Below are 18177 nucleotides of genomic sequence, written 5' to 3' on the forward strand. Positions count from 1 at the left end.
TTCTCTGCATATATTGTTCCCACAATTCACATTTTTTCCTACGTAGTTTGCTCCTTCCCTTTTCTAATGATCCCAATTCCTGTTGTTTTATTTCTGTTACTGTATTTACTACTTCTGGTAAAGTTGGTTTAGACTTGGATTTCCATTTTCTAGTAACTGCTTTTTTAGCAGCCACCATAGTTAGACTCAACAAGGCTTTACTATGTCTTGCCAATTCCAATTCTGTATCATAGCTCAAAAAAAAAAAAACCATCTCCCCAGTCAATGCAATCTGTTCACCCAGTATCCCCGACAGAGCGGTCCACAGGGAATCTCTAAAGTCTGCCAATTCACTACACTCCTAAAAAACATGTCCCAACCACCTCTTTCTTCCCCATCACACCTCCAACATTTGCTATCCACCTGAGGAAAAATTCTTTGGAGTCTACTCGGGGTATAAAAATACCTATGTAAACACTTCCAGGCAAAGATCCTAAATATTCTAGACGTTGTTGCATATTTGGGAAATATACATATATTCCCCCATTGTCTCTTTGTGAATTGCTTATATAATCTCTCTTCCCAATCCTTTCTAAGCTCCTCTGATTTTTTCATCCTATGTTAACACCATACTGATACATTGAAAATCACTATCTTTTTTTTTGGGGGGGGGTGCAGGGAGGAAGGCAGTCATCCTAGATATGATGCATGTGCCCTCACAAGCATTTTATTCTCAGTTTATGGTTGACAACTGCTACCACTTCTGTGAACACTTATGCAAGGACATAACCTATTGCTTCCTTAAATGAAAAAAAATCAGTTTCTTTCTTAGACTCTTTTTTAGACCATGATTGGATCAAACATTGTGAGAAAAAAGCTATAAATGCACCTCAAAGCATTTAGAACCCCATAGGTTTTGATGGCTTAGTAGCCCCTAGACTCCCAGTATAATTAAATTATTTTCTCCATAGTTATTATAGTACAGTCTTCGCAAGTTAGGCTGTGTTGAAAGGATATAGGAAAACGTTGACAAGTAAGATAAAGTATGAGAAAACAAAAGTACTTTGGATAGTATGTAGAGGTAAGTATGGGAGGAAACTAGAAGCACTATGATGTATGTCAGGGAGACAGTAGATGGGGGGAGGTGGGAATGCTTTGGAACACTTTGCCTAGAGATCTATATCATCTAAAGCTGCTTATAGAGTCACTGTATATGGTATTAAAAAATTGGTGCTTCCAGCTGTGGCTTGCTAAACAAGGTATGGCTAATCTGAGGCAAGAGGAGTGTTTTCATTATGTAGGGGACATGCTTTGTTGTACCACTCCCAGAAAAAGAATCATCAACTGTGAGACCATTCCTAGTGAAGTGTATAAGTGAAACTTGTTATGGTGTAACAGTGACATAACCAGGTGATCAATGACTATAAAGATCTATGGCAGGAGAAACTGAAATAATCAGAGGCAGATGATATTTATATTTTGCTCTATCTGTCCTTAGTGTCAGATAGCAGGGGGGGATCTTTAGCTGAGTAGCTCTATAGCAGGGGGATTGAAAATAAATCAGAAAGACATGATATATGCGTTTTATCTTTGTGTAGTATCTGATAGGCTGGTTACACATCAAGTGATCCTTGGCTGAACAGATCTATAGCAGAGGAAATTGAAAATAAATCAAAGGTAGATGATGCATATCTTTTACCTGTCCTTAGTGTCTGACTGGCTCACTCCACAACAGCAGCAAATGATACACACCAGCAGAATCAGCAGCAAGAGAAAAAGAATCCCTGCAAGGAGACCACCCAGACCTAAAAGATAAAAAATTATTTAGTCAAATAAACGTACATTAGCAATAGGCACACATGACAAACTGATGGTGATAATGATAGTGGCTTGAAATTAGCTATTGAATTAATGTCTCTCAACAAAAATTACATCCCAGTCAACTGTGAAATGCAGAACTTCAAGCAGCCTTCTAACACTTTCAACAGTTAAATTGGAAAATAAGGACAAACAAAATTATCTTATTTTGTGATCTCATTTTTTGTACCTCTTTTTCCTATCATGTATCTATTGTCTCAGGAGCCTAAATGTGTCTCCATTCTCTTGCATATGTCTTTATATCAACACAGAGGTTGCCCCACCTTTGGAACAAGTTTCCTATTCATGTTATGCAAAGCCCCTCGTTGGCCCTATTAAATCGCAATTTGGACGATTGAATGGATAACTGGAAATTCAGCCCAGGGGTTTCACCTGTGTCCCTCTTGTACAGGGGCAATAGGTGCTGATTTTAGTGTCTGCTTGAACCAGACACCTTTAGGAACATGGACTGAACTTGCTTAGGCTTGAAAAGGCCCTGGGGCCATTAACCTAGTAACCTCCTATGATCCTTTGAACACTAATTATACAATAAAAGGTTATCATTGTTTAAAAATGTGAGCAAGGACTGACTGTTCACGAGTACCTGATCATTGTAATTTAAGTACTACATGCAGGAAGAAGTCCAGCTCCAGAAGAAAACCAAACATAAATAAATCATGGTGACTGTAGCTGAAAAAAATATAGCTGTCATTGTCTTCATGATGCTAAGCAGAGAAATGAAATTCAACCAGTTACATACTTTAAATAAATTTCCACTCTCTGACTTAATACACTAATGCTCCTACAGCAACACAATATACATAAAATGTGCACAAATTCTGGAAAACATGCTCATGTACTTTAGAACTATGTACCTTTCCTAACATAAAGAACTGGAGATCTGTGTAATCCTGACTCTCTTTCACAAAGTTTTGACAATTGCATGAAATCTGATGTAACGTCCATGCAAAAGTACATACTTATTCATATTCATACACAGTACAGCAATAAGTCTTTCCCAGATGGTGAAGACATACCTTTCAACTGCCCAGATTTTTCCAAAATATAATTTTTTTTGCCTCATATGTTTTGTCTCTTCCTCATACAATTTGTGGTTTTCTAGCAAATCACTGAGCATTGAAGTCAGTAAATAATGATATACATTACATTTTAGACTTTATATCCTTCAGAAAATGCAAGCTAACACAAACACTATTATTCTATCAACTTTTTAAGTCTTTAAGAACAGTATTTAAAATATGTCCATATTTTGGGACCTTTGCCCCTCTCTCCAGATTTCTTGATCTAAGAGGATGAGAGGTATGGCTGAAGATGTTAAGAAGAAATGGAAGACAAATTAAAATTATGTAATGCAATGACATAAACAGTTAAGAAATGTCTTTTTTAAATAATGTCATTGTGTAATAACAGTATATAATGTCTGGGTAGGGTAATGCAAGTTTACCCATGACTGTCTTTGTTTAGTCACAATCAAAGCACACTAACTGTGGGTGAAACCTGCATTACCCACATCAAGACATTATTTCCTACTTAAATAAGCCACAACTTAAAATGGTTCACAGTCATGACTGAACCACAAGAGATGTGGGTACACCCTGCATTACCCACACCCAATCATCATAAATTTCTTAAACAACTCCATCCAAAATGGGGTGGGTATTAAAAACTACATTCTTGAACATTAACAGCATCAGACAGTTGACACTGACAGCACATAACTTGTCAGTATGCCTGCTAAGTTAATAAACTGTGAGTAAGTTGCAATCTTCAGACTTCCGTTTACTCTCCATAACCATAAGATGTATATGGTGTAACTTAAGAGTACATCTCTTCATCATGTACTGCTTCTACATCCACTGTAAAAAAACAAATAATTGTGTACGCTGCACTGTTACTGAATTAGCTGAGGCTATCAGTCACAGATAGCAAACAAATCCTGTAACCACTCTTTGCCCTTCCCATTGGCATGTTTTCCTAAAGAACTGAGATGCATGCATTTAAATTAAGATACAGGATTAAATAAAATTGGTTAAAACTAGCAAATTCCTCTAAGAATGTCCCATGTCTCAGAAGAAAAAGATATATATACATTTACTGCTTCTACATCCACTGTAAAAAATAAATAATTGTGTACGCTGCACTGTTACTGAATTAGCTGAGGCTATCAGTCACAGATAGCAAACAAATCCTGTAACCACTCTTTGCCCTTCCCATTGGCATGTTTTCCTAAAGAACTGAGATGCATGCATTTAAATTAAGATACAGGGTTAAATAAAATTGGTTAAAACTAGTAAATTCCTCTAAGAATGTCCCATGTCTCAAAAAAAAAAAAAATATATATATATATATATATATATATATATATATATATATATATATATACACACACACATTTTTCAGTCTGACAAGCTGTATATGTCATTAAAATCTGATGTCTACATGATGTTACAACAGATGATTCAACAATCCTGCTAAACCCCCAGGGACAGATATAAGCTGCTGAGTTTGCAAAACATGTTAAGGTTCTAGTATTTACCTTCAGTTACTACAATACTTCTCATCTGAAGCTTTTTCAAGTCATATAAAAGGGTGAACTAAGGAAAATATGACACAAAAAACGTCAATGTATTTGTTTTCCCAGACAGTAAGCACCCAGTCTGTAAATGTAACAAATGGTGCATCACCTACAAGCACTTGTGACTCTCATAAACTATTCCACACTGTCACAAGATTTAGAAGGTTTAGCATGTTTTATAATAATGAAACAAAATATAGTCCAGTGGTAAATGCTATCACAGAGTGCACTGGAGTTCATTTCCATGTAAGAGAGTAAGTATATGAAAATCAACTGATTTACTTGAAGAAAAAAAAAAAGGAAATGCTGTGTATAATCCACCAAAAGAAAACACAAAGGAAGTGGGACACAGATGTAGTGTAATGTCATTTTATTGGACCAACATAGTTTTTGAAATTACTCAAACTTTCAGGCTGGAAAGAACCAGAGTATAACTTTGTGGGTTTGCTTCGCATAAATAAACAACATATATGGTTAGTTACAAATGTACATCTGGGCTACTTCTGTGAACAGCAATTCAGCTTATTCAGAAAGTTTATTATAACAGAAACAAGAATGCATACTTAAAATCTTGTCTTAACATATTTGACAATATTTCTGCAAAATGATTTCCTTGGATAAGTATAATAGTGTAATATCTAACAGGTAAAGAAAAGAAATATGACAGAGAATGATGAAGTTCCAGCTGTAACCCAAATATCCAGAGTTTGATAAGTGGTCCAGGTCCTGCCTTTTCATGTTCCTCCAGCCACTGCACCCCATTTCTACATTATTTGTGCATTGCTTTGTTTGTTTTTATTCTGGACTAACCTGCCAGCCTGGCAACATCTCCTGTCTGCAGATGCATGCCTTGGGGTGCACTGTCTGTCATACTCCCCCATGAAGACTAGAGATACATGAGTATATTAGATTACAAGTGGGCTAAGGCTTCTTGTGAATTATATCATCTACAGATGTGAGTGATATCCCTCATGTTGGCCACTGTAAGCCCACTCCTGGAATACTTTGCAGGGCATACAAAAGAAACAGGTGGACCTAAGGAGGAATGCTACCTGGATGAAAGATGGGCTGTGGTAAAGCCATAACAGTGACTGGCATTTAGCAAGCATGGGGAAGAAAAAGTACAGCCAGAAAAAAATGAAAATAAAATTATCTTATTTCATAATACATAGTGTTGCATACCACCTTCTAAAGAAAATTATATGCGTTAGCTTAAACTGCTAGTAAGAGTTCATTGGAATAAAGCTATAAGCTTGTTATGGTCTCTTCCAACTCATCAGCTTTTTCATGATTACTCTTCATCCAAGGTGGTGCAGCGGTAGAGTTGTTGCCTCACAGCAAGAGGTTATCCTGTTTGATTCTCGGCTGGAGTGCCTTCTGAATGTCCTCCCCGCAGTCGAGTGGCCTCCGAAAGACATGCGTGAATGGGCGTGCCTTCGCTGAAGGTTGGGCATCGGGCTAGCAACTCAGCACCATAAAAATCTACTGCCAATCATTAGCGGACCGGAGTTCCGCTGTGGTGACCCCTAACCGGGAAAAGTCAAAAAGACAAACAACACTCTTCATTATAATTAAGACATTTTATGGCATCATGATCTATATAAAATCTATATAAAGTTTAAAAGAAGTACCTGTTAGTAATAGTCACACACTTTTCTTTTTTAATGGAGCATAGTTTATTTCTTTCTTTCTTAAAAAAAGTTTAATCCTGAAGTCGATAGAATGCATTTACTACCCCTGGGGAAAAAAACACCAATATACATAATGAACAGCAATGAAAAGACAGGATTTTGTAGTATAGGCTTAACTGCTGATGTAGCTATTGATTATTTATCTGCACATTAACCTAGTCATTCCTGTTGAAAAATTCTCTTGCCCCTTTTTTCTTAGGTCTTTCACAGGAAACAGCATTTGCAATCTCCTGGGAAATAGGTTGCTTAACATTTGCTTTTTGTTTGAACCTGAACATTATGCCCCAGAGCACAGCAACATATTTGATATCCACCTATAAGTGATTAGCTGTTGCACTTTCCCTAAGGCTCATTGTCATCATTAAATATTAAAAGTAAAATGGTCCGTTTCTAAAGATTTTGCTCTACCTGCATATTTTATATGTTGTATCTAGCTGAGAATGAATATATCAGCTATGCACAAATGTGAGTATTTTTGGAGAGATTTTAAGAAGTTCATAAGCCTATGTATACCTCTCAGCTGTACAGATTTTCACAGAATGTGCAGATTTTTGGCTCAGATTTTTGGTCTGTTCCTCATAAAATCTGTGGTTTTCTGGCAAGTCACTGGGATGATCCAAGGACTAAAGTCACTAAATAGTGACTTACATTTGAGTTTCAGACTTCAAATCCTCCAGAAAATGTATGTTAAAACAAATCCTGTTACTCCAGCAACCTTTTAACCTTATAGGAGTAATATTTAAACTATGTCCCTATTTTTGTGCCTTTGTCCCCCCATTTTGTCAGTCTTTGTCCAGATTTCTTGCACTAAGAGGTTGAGAGGTATGCCTATGGGTATGGTTCAGGTCCCTTGAAAACTAAAAGGAATCACAGCAAACTGGTATACAAATAAAATGGTAAAAAAAGACATTTTTGGTTTGAAGGTTTACTTAATATTATCTGCCAATGACCATGAATGAGATTCATCATATTACCAAAACAAATATTCCCAATTTGATAAAAGCAGTCATAGGAATGAGGAATGATCAAAAATTGGCACTTGTTTTATTTCTTACAGTTTAAACATAAACAGATCCACAGGGCTCCACGTCTTTTACTGTGAGATCAGAAGAATTGTATTTACTTTAATAGTAGGTTTGTACACACAGTAGCTTTAGATTTCTTTCTCTGATATTACCTCTGCCATGCCAGCCAAAGTAATTTGGGTCTGTATTTAGTCCACCGAAACATATTTCCAGCGAACACCTTTTTGTCGACCCACATTCAATGAAAATCACTTCTGCAATTCATTGAATTTACCAAGGGCAATGAAACAATTGCCCCACAGCACAACAGAATCCACAACTAACCAAAGCAAACCCACACAAGTGGGAGGCTTCACCCCCCCAATGTGGAGGGCTGTGCTCCCACCCCCATAAATGTATATACCAACTCTGAGATTGCACTACAGTGAGGAAAAGGGCAAAGTTGTGTATTTGGACAACTACTTCATTGCCCTTGGAAAATTTAGTGAATCTCAGAAGTGATTTTTCTCTGAATACAGGTCAACAAAGGGGTGTTTGCTGGAAATAAGTTTTGACTAACTAATACAGACCCAGTAATCTATATGGTCTAAGTAATTCTGGTGTAATTATCTGCAACTTCCTGGTCAAAAAAATGCTGAACAAATCATATTCTTGCAGGTAGCAGAAAGATTAAGAATTCAAGCAACAAAAAAGGGGAAAGCTAAACTGCAAATGTAGGCCCCACTGTTACCTATTCCTGTTGCTATTTTGTTAACTTTAGCATTGTATCCACAAGTCTAATACAATCTCATATGACTCATTATATAGAAGACAGACATAAATTTTAAGTATAATCACATCAGCTCATATATTTACATGGTCCTATTGTTTGTTGCCTGCATAACTAATCTTTCACAGTTGCTGATGGATATAATCATATGTTGATACCTATTCACAGGAGGGGATTAGTGAATTAGTTGCTGTATATTTACTCTTACTAAATATGTCACATAGCTACAAACTTATCTCATCAGTACCTCCCTGACTTCATGTTCCTTTTCTGATGGACTCTGCTCCATACTCATTTGGTCTTCCTGCTATGTCTAACACCATTAGCTTATAATTCCTCACCACATAGACATACACATATGCACACTCATCCCTCTGTCTTTTGTCAGCTATTGATTTCCTTATTGCATCTTCATCATTGACTGGTCCTTCTGTCAACATGTCAGTCCATTAATATGCAGTCCCTTTTTGTGGCATTAGTTGAATAAACATATCTCCATTGGACACATTGCTTTCAATTTTAATCTGTGCTGTGCAAGTGCAACACACTTGTAGTTTGTTTATATGTCTTGTTAGTACATTTTTGTGCACATTTTTGCTTAGCTAACTTTTCCTTTTATTCTAAAACCTTTCTCCATCACTGACACTTGTAATGCCCGTCCTGTCTCTGCATCCCATTTCTACTTTTTTGTATATTTCTTTGCTTGTGTTTACTCTGAGATGACTTGTCTAATGTGCCCAGTAATACCCTTGTCCTAATGCTGTTTACTTCCAAGACATTATACTTTTAAGAGTAATAACTGGACTCCTGTAACTTGATCTGAGTCACACTGTTGGGCAAATTCTAAAACCTCCAGCACCCACCATCTTGCAATGCTACCATGAAGATAAATTACAACTCTGCTTCAAGTATGATGTCATACTGTAAGGGTGGAGTATGCCTAAGCCAGTGTTAGTTTCTCAACAGGTAGCACACTCTCCTTTGGTGCTGGTCTGGAAGATCAGAAGGTTGTGGGTTCTACTCCCATTCCACATGTTTGAATTAATTTCCAGTACTAGCACCACAGTGCAGCATAAGGAGGGTTAGGAGCCCAGTGTCTACTCTTCATAGGATATCATCTGTTGGGGTTCAAAGGGCTGTGATCCTGCTCTGGCAAGACCAGAATCCATGGTGGATTCTAGATATTAGTGTGTATTTCTGCATATATTCAGCAAGTTGGTTATTGTGATGATAGGAGATACTGCCAGCACAGCTAGCTGGAATTTTGTAAATAATTATATGTCATTTATGAATATCAAACTGATTTAAACAAGATGCTTGTGTTACAAATCTGTATTAGAACTGTATGGCATGTGTATATCAAACTGATTTGTACAGATGTTTGTGTTGAAAAGGTATTTGTAAAAATGCTTGTGTTTGAAATGTATCCACAGTGTCCTCTACTGGAGAGAACAGAAATGAACATGCACTATTGTAACAGTTTAAATGTATATGTTTTAATAGAGGAAACTGGAAAGTTAATCTCAGTCCAGCAAACATTAAAATGTATATGAAATTAACTCACTTTACAGGCTAGGCTATAAAAATGCTATCTCACAGGTTTCAGTGCAGCCAGAGACACAAAGTCTGTACTAGGAAGCTGTTTGCATTGCATTTAGGGTGAACTAATTACTACTCTGGAAGCGTGGAGGTATGCAATTATTTTATGACCTCCAGCATCTGCCACAGATCTGAGCAAACGCCCTTGTGTATTTTTACAATAGGTGCTGAATCCTGCCAGCTTTCAGCAATGGGTGTTTGCATGGGAACTAGAAATCAGATGACCAGAAGTAATGTCATTCTGCAAGCTATCCCAGAAGTAACACTTGGGATATTATTTTGAGAGGCCTCTTAGTCCCAGAAGTAACACTTAAGATATTATTTTGAGAGGCCTCTTAGTGAGAAGGATCATTCTGTATTCTGTCTTGGGCCTGACAACAAGAAGGACCACTCACCACATCATCTGCCTTGCTCTATTAAGTAAGTAGGAAATCAGTCAGGAATATAGTGAAGCTTAGTTTACTGTTGTTTTGCTTTATTTGTCTGAGCCTGTCCTTCAATGTTATTTTAAACATTTCCTGTGATTTGAACTCTGATGTTACTGTGAATATATACATAGTATTTGCTTGTTCTTTTATTATTCATTATTAAATATATGTAAACCTTTCATTGGTGCTGATCTTTGTAGTGATATTTAAGTTTTGAGAGTACTTGCATATTTATTTGGTGACACAGTGTAGGCCACCCCAACAGCCTTGCTCTTGGTCAATCTACCATTTCTATTAATATTAATTTTTACTCAGTATATTGGGTACCCTTAGAAGAGAATTAAGGTAGCTGGAAGAAGTGTCTGGTGGCAGTCATAAATACCTTATAGTCTGTGAAAAATGGGGCATAGCTAGTACATCTATGCCAGCATTTCCCAGGTGTGCGTAAATCAAATCTCCAAGAGTGTATGTCTGTCAGCTACTTAGGCAGGGACACAAAGCACTGGTTGGACAGAGAGGGTGCTGAAGGTCTTGGCTTGGACACTCAGCTGAGATCTCAACTCTATAGTTGTGCCAGTGGGGAGTCTTATTGGGGGTCTGGAAAAAGGAGAAACCAGCCCTAGACTGACTGTGTTCCCAGTGTGGTCTTAAGGGGAATCATGCTTGATTGTGCTTGATGTAGAGAGCTGCATCTGGAGATACTGTGTGTGTATCTCTTATCCTCCCAGTGACATCCCATATTGGTTAGCAGTGGTGGGATGTCCACATCACATATTGGTAACACTTATGTGGATACTGAACTTCTGTTGCCTGTAAGCAGTTGTCACTAAAGAAGTCAAGTAGCCACATGGTGAACATTCAGAGTTTCATATCACAATAGTTTTATTTACTTTTGTTTGCTTAGTTAGCCAGAGAGAGCAGGCAAGGATGTCAGAAGAGGATTATGGCAAGCTGACAAGGAGCCAGTTGGCTGAGATGTGCCAAGCCAAAGGACTGGGGCATGCCAGCCTGACTAAAGGGGAAATGATTGCAGCCTTAATCACAGCTGCATCACATACCAACAACCAGGAAGACAACCAGACTGGCACCAGGGGTGTAAAGTTCTCAGAAAATGGACAGTTCAAATTTTCCTCAGAGGACTTATAAATCCATCTGGAGTTAAAGAGACTTGAACTGGAGGACAAATCTTTGGAATTAAAATCAGCACAGAGACTGCAGCATTTGGAGGTTGAAGCAAAATCAGCAGAGGGACTATGGTATTTGGAAGTCAAAGAAAATGAGAGGCAGAGGCAACATGAAAAGTAAATGCTGACTCTTGACAAGGGTCATGGAGGTAATTGGGAAGGGAGTAACTGTATCCCAGGAGCAATAAATATCAGTAAACCTCTTCCTTAATATCAAGAAGGTGATAATTTGATTCTCAGATGGGGTAATTGGCTAGGCTTAAAATGGCTCACAAGGGCAATTAGCCTAGTACTAATCTATGAACTGAACTGAACTCTATCATAGTTTTATTTATATATTTGAAAACGTATGCAAACAGTATAATGTTGACCGAGGGCTCTGGGTACAGTTCCTGACCTGCTTACTCCCTGGTATAGCTGTAACTGCTGTTTCTAAACTGTCTGATATTGATTGTCTAGAATATAACAAAGTAAAGAAATGTTTATTAGAGTGTTTTAAGTTAACACCTGAAGTTTATAGAAAAAAGTTTCGTGAGCTTAGACGCAAAGCAGATGAAAGTGTGTGTGATTATTTATTTATTTATTGACATTTGGTAACCAGGAATGTCCACTGGGTCAGAAATCCATTTTCAGTGGAGGCCCAGGGAGAAAAGCTCCAAGAATGGTTTCAAGACATGGTGTTACATCACATGAGCAAGTATAGGTACATAGGTAGGTACTAGGCTATTGGCCCTAGGGCCTATATAAACCTAGCCAAAAAGGTACCCTGGCTTTCACCACCCAAGAAAATTATTTTCCTGTGCCCCTGTCTAGCAGAGCCACAGAAGTGATTCCCAGGGTGAATTTCCTATCTCCCATCCAATCATCAAGATTTTTCTTGAAGAGTGCTAATGAGGAGCTTTGTTTGATATAGATAGGTAGTTTGCTCCAGTGTATTGGGAAGTCTCTGGGACAGGAATCTATCCCTCTAGCATGTTCTGTTTATTGTGGTGACAAGGTTTAGGTCCCTAGAGTGTGTAGCTCGGAGGTATTGGGATTTCTTTAAGTGGAACATGTCCAACAGCTCTGGGTTTAACATAGCTTGGTATGTTAGGCAGAGATCGCCTCAGAGTAGGTGATATGCAATGGAGTAAAGCTGGAGTTTTTTGAGATGGTCTGTGTAGGGCATCTGTTTGAGGCTGGTAATCCTCTTGTGAGGTATTTCTGCAGCCTTTCCAGTTGTTGTAGATGTCTTGTGCGGTACATACCAAAGGGGGCGCTGTATTCTATAATGGGTCTAATGAGTGATGAGTAGAGGGGAACAATGACCTCTTTTTTCCTGGATGAGAAACCTTTTGTGATGAGGTGTGCCACATAGAAGAATTTCCTGACTACTGTGGTGATGTGATTATCAAAGGAGAGACTACTGTCCACCTGTGTCCCAAGGTCTCTTATCACACTTTCAGTGTTAAGTAGACTACCGCCTATGTGGTAGTTCATGGGTACAGAGTTTTTACCAAAAGGGATGACAGTGCACTTTTTGGCATTAAGCTTGAGGCCATGACTTTGACACCAGGCATCTGTCTCAGTGAGGCCCTTTTGTAGGATGTCCACATCGTTAGGAGTTTTGATTATGGCTCCTAGTTTGCAGTCATCTGCAAACTTTGTTAGCCACAGACTTTCTGTGTTACACTGTACTTCAGAGAAGTAGATACCAAACAGGAGAGGACCCAGGACTGAACCCTGTGGTACTCCACTTTTCACTGGTCTGTAGTCAGATTTGGAGTCTGCTACTTTCATTGTGTGGGTTCTGTCAGTGAGCCAGCTGGCAACCCATTTTGTGACATAGGGATTTATACCTAGTTTAGTGAGTTTATCTATAATTCCAGAGTGGAGGATAGTATTGAAAGCCTTGGCGAGATGGAGATAGGCTGTGTGAACCACCTTATCCTCATCTACAGCTTTGGTGACTACTTCAAAGAAGTTTATCAGGTTTAGGAGACCTGATCTGCCTTTTACAAACAAACTGGGTGGGGCCCAGAGTTTGGAGATTACCAGTGTCATTGTTTATAAGTTCCATGATGATACGTTCCATAGCCTTGCAGACCAGGTTCATCAGGCTAATGGAGCCGTAGTTCCCAGGGTCTGTGGTGGCTCCCCCTTTGTGGAGTGGGATAACCATCACTGTGCGCCATTCAGTGAGCAAAAGCCTGAGGTAAGACTATGATTGAACATGGTACTTAGCTGGAGTGCCAGTTCATTCTGTAGTTGATGTAGAACACAGCCTGGGAAGTTGTCAGGTCCCATGGATGCTGTGGATGCTGTGTTCTTGGCTTTGGAGAGTGTGGTTTTTACTCTGCATTCTTCTGGTATAGAGATGGGCCTTTTAGGGGGCTGAGAGGGGGGGTGATGTTATCACTGAACCTATCTGCCAGGACGTTGGCAACATCAGTTGGTTCTGTATATTTAGTGCCATTGTGCTGTAACTCAGAGCAGATTTGAGTGTTGCCATTGAGATTCTTGACATAGCTATAGAATGCTTTGTGGTTGTCTTTAGAATAGGTGATGATTTTGTTTTCATAACTAGCTTTGGAGGATATTATGAGGGATCTCAGCTTCTTACTGAGGCTGACCAGGGAGTTCCTCCAATCATGGGCTTTTACTCGTTTTTGCAACAGTTTCTTTCTTCTGTTGTAGAGTTTGTTTGTGGCAGAGGACCACCAGATTGGCTTCCTTTTTTTGGAGGATATCATCTTGGTTCTGTTGGGGATTGCATGATCCATGCACTCATGTAAGTGCTTATAAAGTGCATTTGTGTAGGACTCAGCAGTCTTACCTCTATTGTCCGTCTGCATGGGTGTTGTGAAGTTTGCCACTTCTGTCTTAAGAAGCATGAAGTTGGCTTTGGAGAAATGTTTTACAGTGGTTTCCCTATGGGGGGTGGGATGTGGATGTCTAGGGTGATTAGCTTGTGGTCAGATCTGACCAATGAGGAACTGACCTCTGGTGTGGAACACCGGTTGCCCATGTTGGTAATGACCAGGTCTAGGATACTACTGCCCCTGGTGGGGGTGTAGATAAGTTGAACCAAGGCATTGGAAGTTATGAATTCCAGAAAACATTGAGTAAAAGAGTTGGTACATGAGTAGTTTTCCCAGTTAATGGTGGGGTAGTTGAAATTGCCCATTATTAGGGTGTTAGGTTGCACCCTAATATTTTCTAGTGTATCAAGAAATGAGGAGTGGGAATCCTGGGGCATGGTGGGGGATCTGTAGCAAGCTACAATTTGGAATGCGGTCTTGCCCTGAGTTAGTTGCACTTGGATAATCTTGGATGCAGTATGCTGAGCAACTAGCCTGGAAGTGTGGATATCCTTAATGAATATGGACATGCCTCCACCTTTAGTGTTTCGGTCCAGGTTAGCAGGCTGAAAGGTGTGGTATGAATTATAGCCTGGTAATGCAGGGGTGCTGTCTGGAGCCTTGAACCAGGTCTCTGTCACTGCATAGATGTCGATGTTCTCCATTTTAAGGAGGGCCTCGAATGAGTGCTTTGTGAGGTTTAGACTTCTAGCATTGAGTATCATTACCCTCTGATTTTGCTTACTTGTACCTTTTACAGTGGTGAATTTGTCATTTGAACCTTGCCTAAAAAAGGCACTATAGGGGTGGCAAGAGCCTTAGCCAGTATCCGGAATCCCAAGGGCAACAGGTTCAGGCCATCTCTGGCAAAGCATTGTGGTCTGTTGATCATGTCATCCCAGGCAGACAGATACTGGATCCCCTTAGAATGACACCAGAAGCTTAGTCAATTGTTGAAGTCAATCATTTTGTCCTTGTACTTTGGTATCATTCTGGGTGATGGCAGGATGCTACTCAGGGTTAGGGTCATACCTGCCTGGGCTACAAGACTGGACACCTCCAACATGTCTCTTTTCATGTAGTCCAGGGAGGTACATCTCAGGACATTCCCACCAACATGGACAATGACAGAGTCATATTTGTACTTGTTGTGGAGTGACCTGAGCGGATGCATTATGTGGCGGATCCTGGCTCCTCACAGGCAGCTGACAGTAAATTTCTCCTTGTTTAGCCTGGTAAGTGGAACATCATTGTGCCTGACTATAGAGTCACCTATGACTAGAGTGTTGGGTATGTTGTTATGCCTTATGGGCTGTGGCACACTGAGTTTGCGGGCTATGTGTCATTTGGGTTGTATTGGAGGGGTGGAGGTTGCTTGTGTTTCTGCTTTGGAGGTCCCTGTTGCTTGGGCAGATTTTTTATTGAGAGCCTCCGTGAATGTAGGTGTTGTTTTGTGTTTCTATGTGTGTGTTTTGGTGGTGTAGGTTTTGAGGGACTATGTGATGAGTGTGGTGTGGTGCAAGTGTTTACCTTCTCCTCTTGACTGTCTAGTCCAGTCTTGGGTGACGAGAGCTTTGCTTCCAGTTTGGCTATACAAGTGCATCTCTCACAGGTTGTAGTGTTGGGTGGTAGGAGGAGAGGGTTGTCTGTGTACATGAGGCAATTGCTGCATTGCCCCATGATGCCCAGATTCATCAGGTAGACAGGAGAAAACAGTGGGAGCTGACCCTTAGACATGCTTGGATAGGTACTTATTTATTAAGTATTAAAAACTGTTCTCCTCTAGACAAGTGAGGAAAGTTGAGTGCTGTACTAATTTGTAGCTTATTTAGTTCTCACAATGAGTTCTGAACAAGTGCTAAGTTAAAAGAAATAGATTTGATTGCTGAAACTAAAAAACTGACTAGTTCTAAGGGAAAATTTAAAGAGCAGACTTTGTTGCGCCAGGAATAGTTTAACCCTAGCTAAGCAGCAATGCATAAAGTGTTTTTTTTTTAAGCTACCTAGTGCTTACCACTCCCATTGATAAGCTAAAAGACTTCCCTCCAACACAGAAAGGCTTGGGGGCTCAGAAACTTCCAAACAGTCCTGGATACAGCAAATCTGTATCTGGACTAAACTACTTACAGGAAAGGCAGGAAACAAGCTTAGAATTTTTTTTTGTAAAGTGGAAAGGGAGAAAGGAGGAGCAGAAGATAATTCAAGTTTAAGAAACTAAATGAGTCGGCCTTCTCAAATGTTCTGCCTGTATTAGGTAGAATGAGGTAATGTCACTAGACTGGGAGGGGTTTCCCAGATCAAATGTACAGTAGAGGTGGGCAACTACAAAGCCACCAACTATAAGAACAGGATACCAATAGTAAGGCAGGGAGGAAAACAAAAATCAGAACAAACAAACCCAAACAGATGCTTAACAAATGTAGAAAATTTCCAGTTAATACCTCACACACAGTGAAACTAGCTAGAAAAGTATGCAGCAGACAATAGAAGTGCTGTAAATAACTCATAAAAATAAGCAAAAAACAGGATACTTAATGTTATATATCACAGATCAGTTTGCTCAGTGCCCTTCCTCCGATTAGCTCAGTGTGAAATGGCAGAAACACTCACAAGTTAACTTCTTAAGTAACAGAAAGTTAAAACCTGAAACAACTTTAAAAAAAGCTCTATAGAACCAAGGAGGTGCTTACTCCAAGCCGTAGTCCAGGTAACCCCAATCAGCCAATGACCATAAACACTTCCCTCTCACTGAAATGCAAGACTGGCTTTGGCTAAACTAAGATGGCCTGGAACATGTGTTCAGACACACAACCTCTACCAACAAACAACTAGGTCCAAAACACAAGCCTGAATATGGACAATGCTACAACTACCCACACTACTTATGTAGAAAAAAATGCAGAAATGTTTATCACAGCAGATAAGCAGCAGTGAGCCTTTAAATGAACGTTTTAAACAGATAAAGGTGCAAGGAGACTCTAGAGAATGCTTTTAACTGCAAACAAATAAGTTATATGATACACTCCTTGGCAGGAAATCAGAACAAACAAACCCAAACAGATGCTTAACAAATGTAGAAAATTTCCAGTGAATACCTCACACACAGAGAAACTAGTTAGAAAAGTATGCAGCAGACAATAAAAGTGCTATAAATAACTCACAAACAATAAGCAAAAAACAGGATACTTAATGTTATATATCACAGATCAGTTTGCTCAGTGTTCTTCCTCCGATTAGCTCAGTGTACAGAGTATACAAGGAACATCAGTTACAGTTACAATTATACATCATACATCAGTTGCAAGTACAAGTAAACATCGTACATATAACAATTATTTACAGACATTTTTAAAGGTAGTTACAATATAGAAATTATAAGCATGGACAGGCAGTGTACTATATTATATTGCTGAGTTAAGCAGTTATTTTCATAGGTGGGTGAGTGGGTGTCAGGCCTCCACTTTTGAAGGGCTGGTAAATATTTTGGGGAGGGAACAAGCCCTTAGTACTTTGCCTGCGGACATGAGAATCTTACTGGCAGATATGGAATGCAACACCGCAGATGACCTGGGGAAAAAAGGAGATCTTTATGCAGCAAGCAGGGTATCACTGCACAGTAAAGGGATACCCAGTGCTGCACAAGAACATAAGGGAACCTATGGTGGGCAGCCTAAGCCACCCCAACAGAGTCCACCAGTAACAAGGGAAGCCACTAGTTTGGTTACAAGGCCAGGATCAGGGGTTAAATCTTTTAAATGTAACCAGTGTGGTCACGTATCATATAGATGTCCACTGAGGCAAGGTGAGGAATAAATGGTAGGGGAGCCAGCAAGTAGGAATAAAGAATGCCAGTGATAAGTTGTCTGGAGACAACAAGCATATCACACTACCACAAGAGGTTATATCCTGTCTACATAGATGGGAAACAGGCCACTGCTAAGAGAGACACAGCCTCTCACCTAACCATTGTGAAGCCTGTAATGGTTAAAGAGGAGCACTACTTGCTTGGGCAGTCTACTCCAATCAGAGCGTTAGGAGGGACCCCATTCCAAATACCTTTGACTAGGTTTCACCTTGACTGGAAGGGTGAAAAGGAAGCAAGAAAGTAGGTGTTTTTGAGGATATCCCTGCAGATGTCCTGATAGTGAATGATTTTGATAATGCAGTACCTTGTGTGCATGCAGTTAAATGCAGTCAGGCTTGTTGACA

General features: G+C 39.5%; 1 protein-coding gene across 1 annotated transcript in view; it reads right to left on the reverse strand.

Moving 5' to 3' along the window:
- SCARF1 (scavenger receptor class F member 1) overlaps positions 1 to 18177 on the reverse strand; it is a 509524-nt gene that overhangs the window by 124202 nt on the left and 367145 nt on the right. The window contains exon 8 of the mRNA XM_044054355.1: positions 1679 to 1784. Coding sequence (XP_043910290.1) covers positions 1679 to 1784 — 106 coding nt within the window. The remainder of the gene's footprint in view (positions 1 to 1678; positions 1785 to 18177) is intronic.

This window comes from Protopterus annectens, chromosome 13.part0 (assembly GCF_019279795.1).
Source record: "Protopterus annectens isolate FY-2018-M chromosome 13.part0, PAN1.0, whole genome shotgun sequence".
NCBI lineage: Eukaryota > Metazoa > Chordata > Ceratodontiformes > Protopteridae > Protopterus > Protopterus annectens.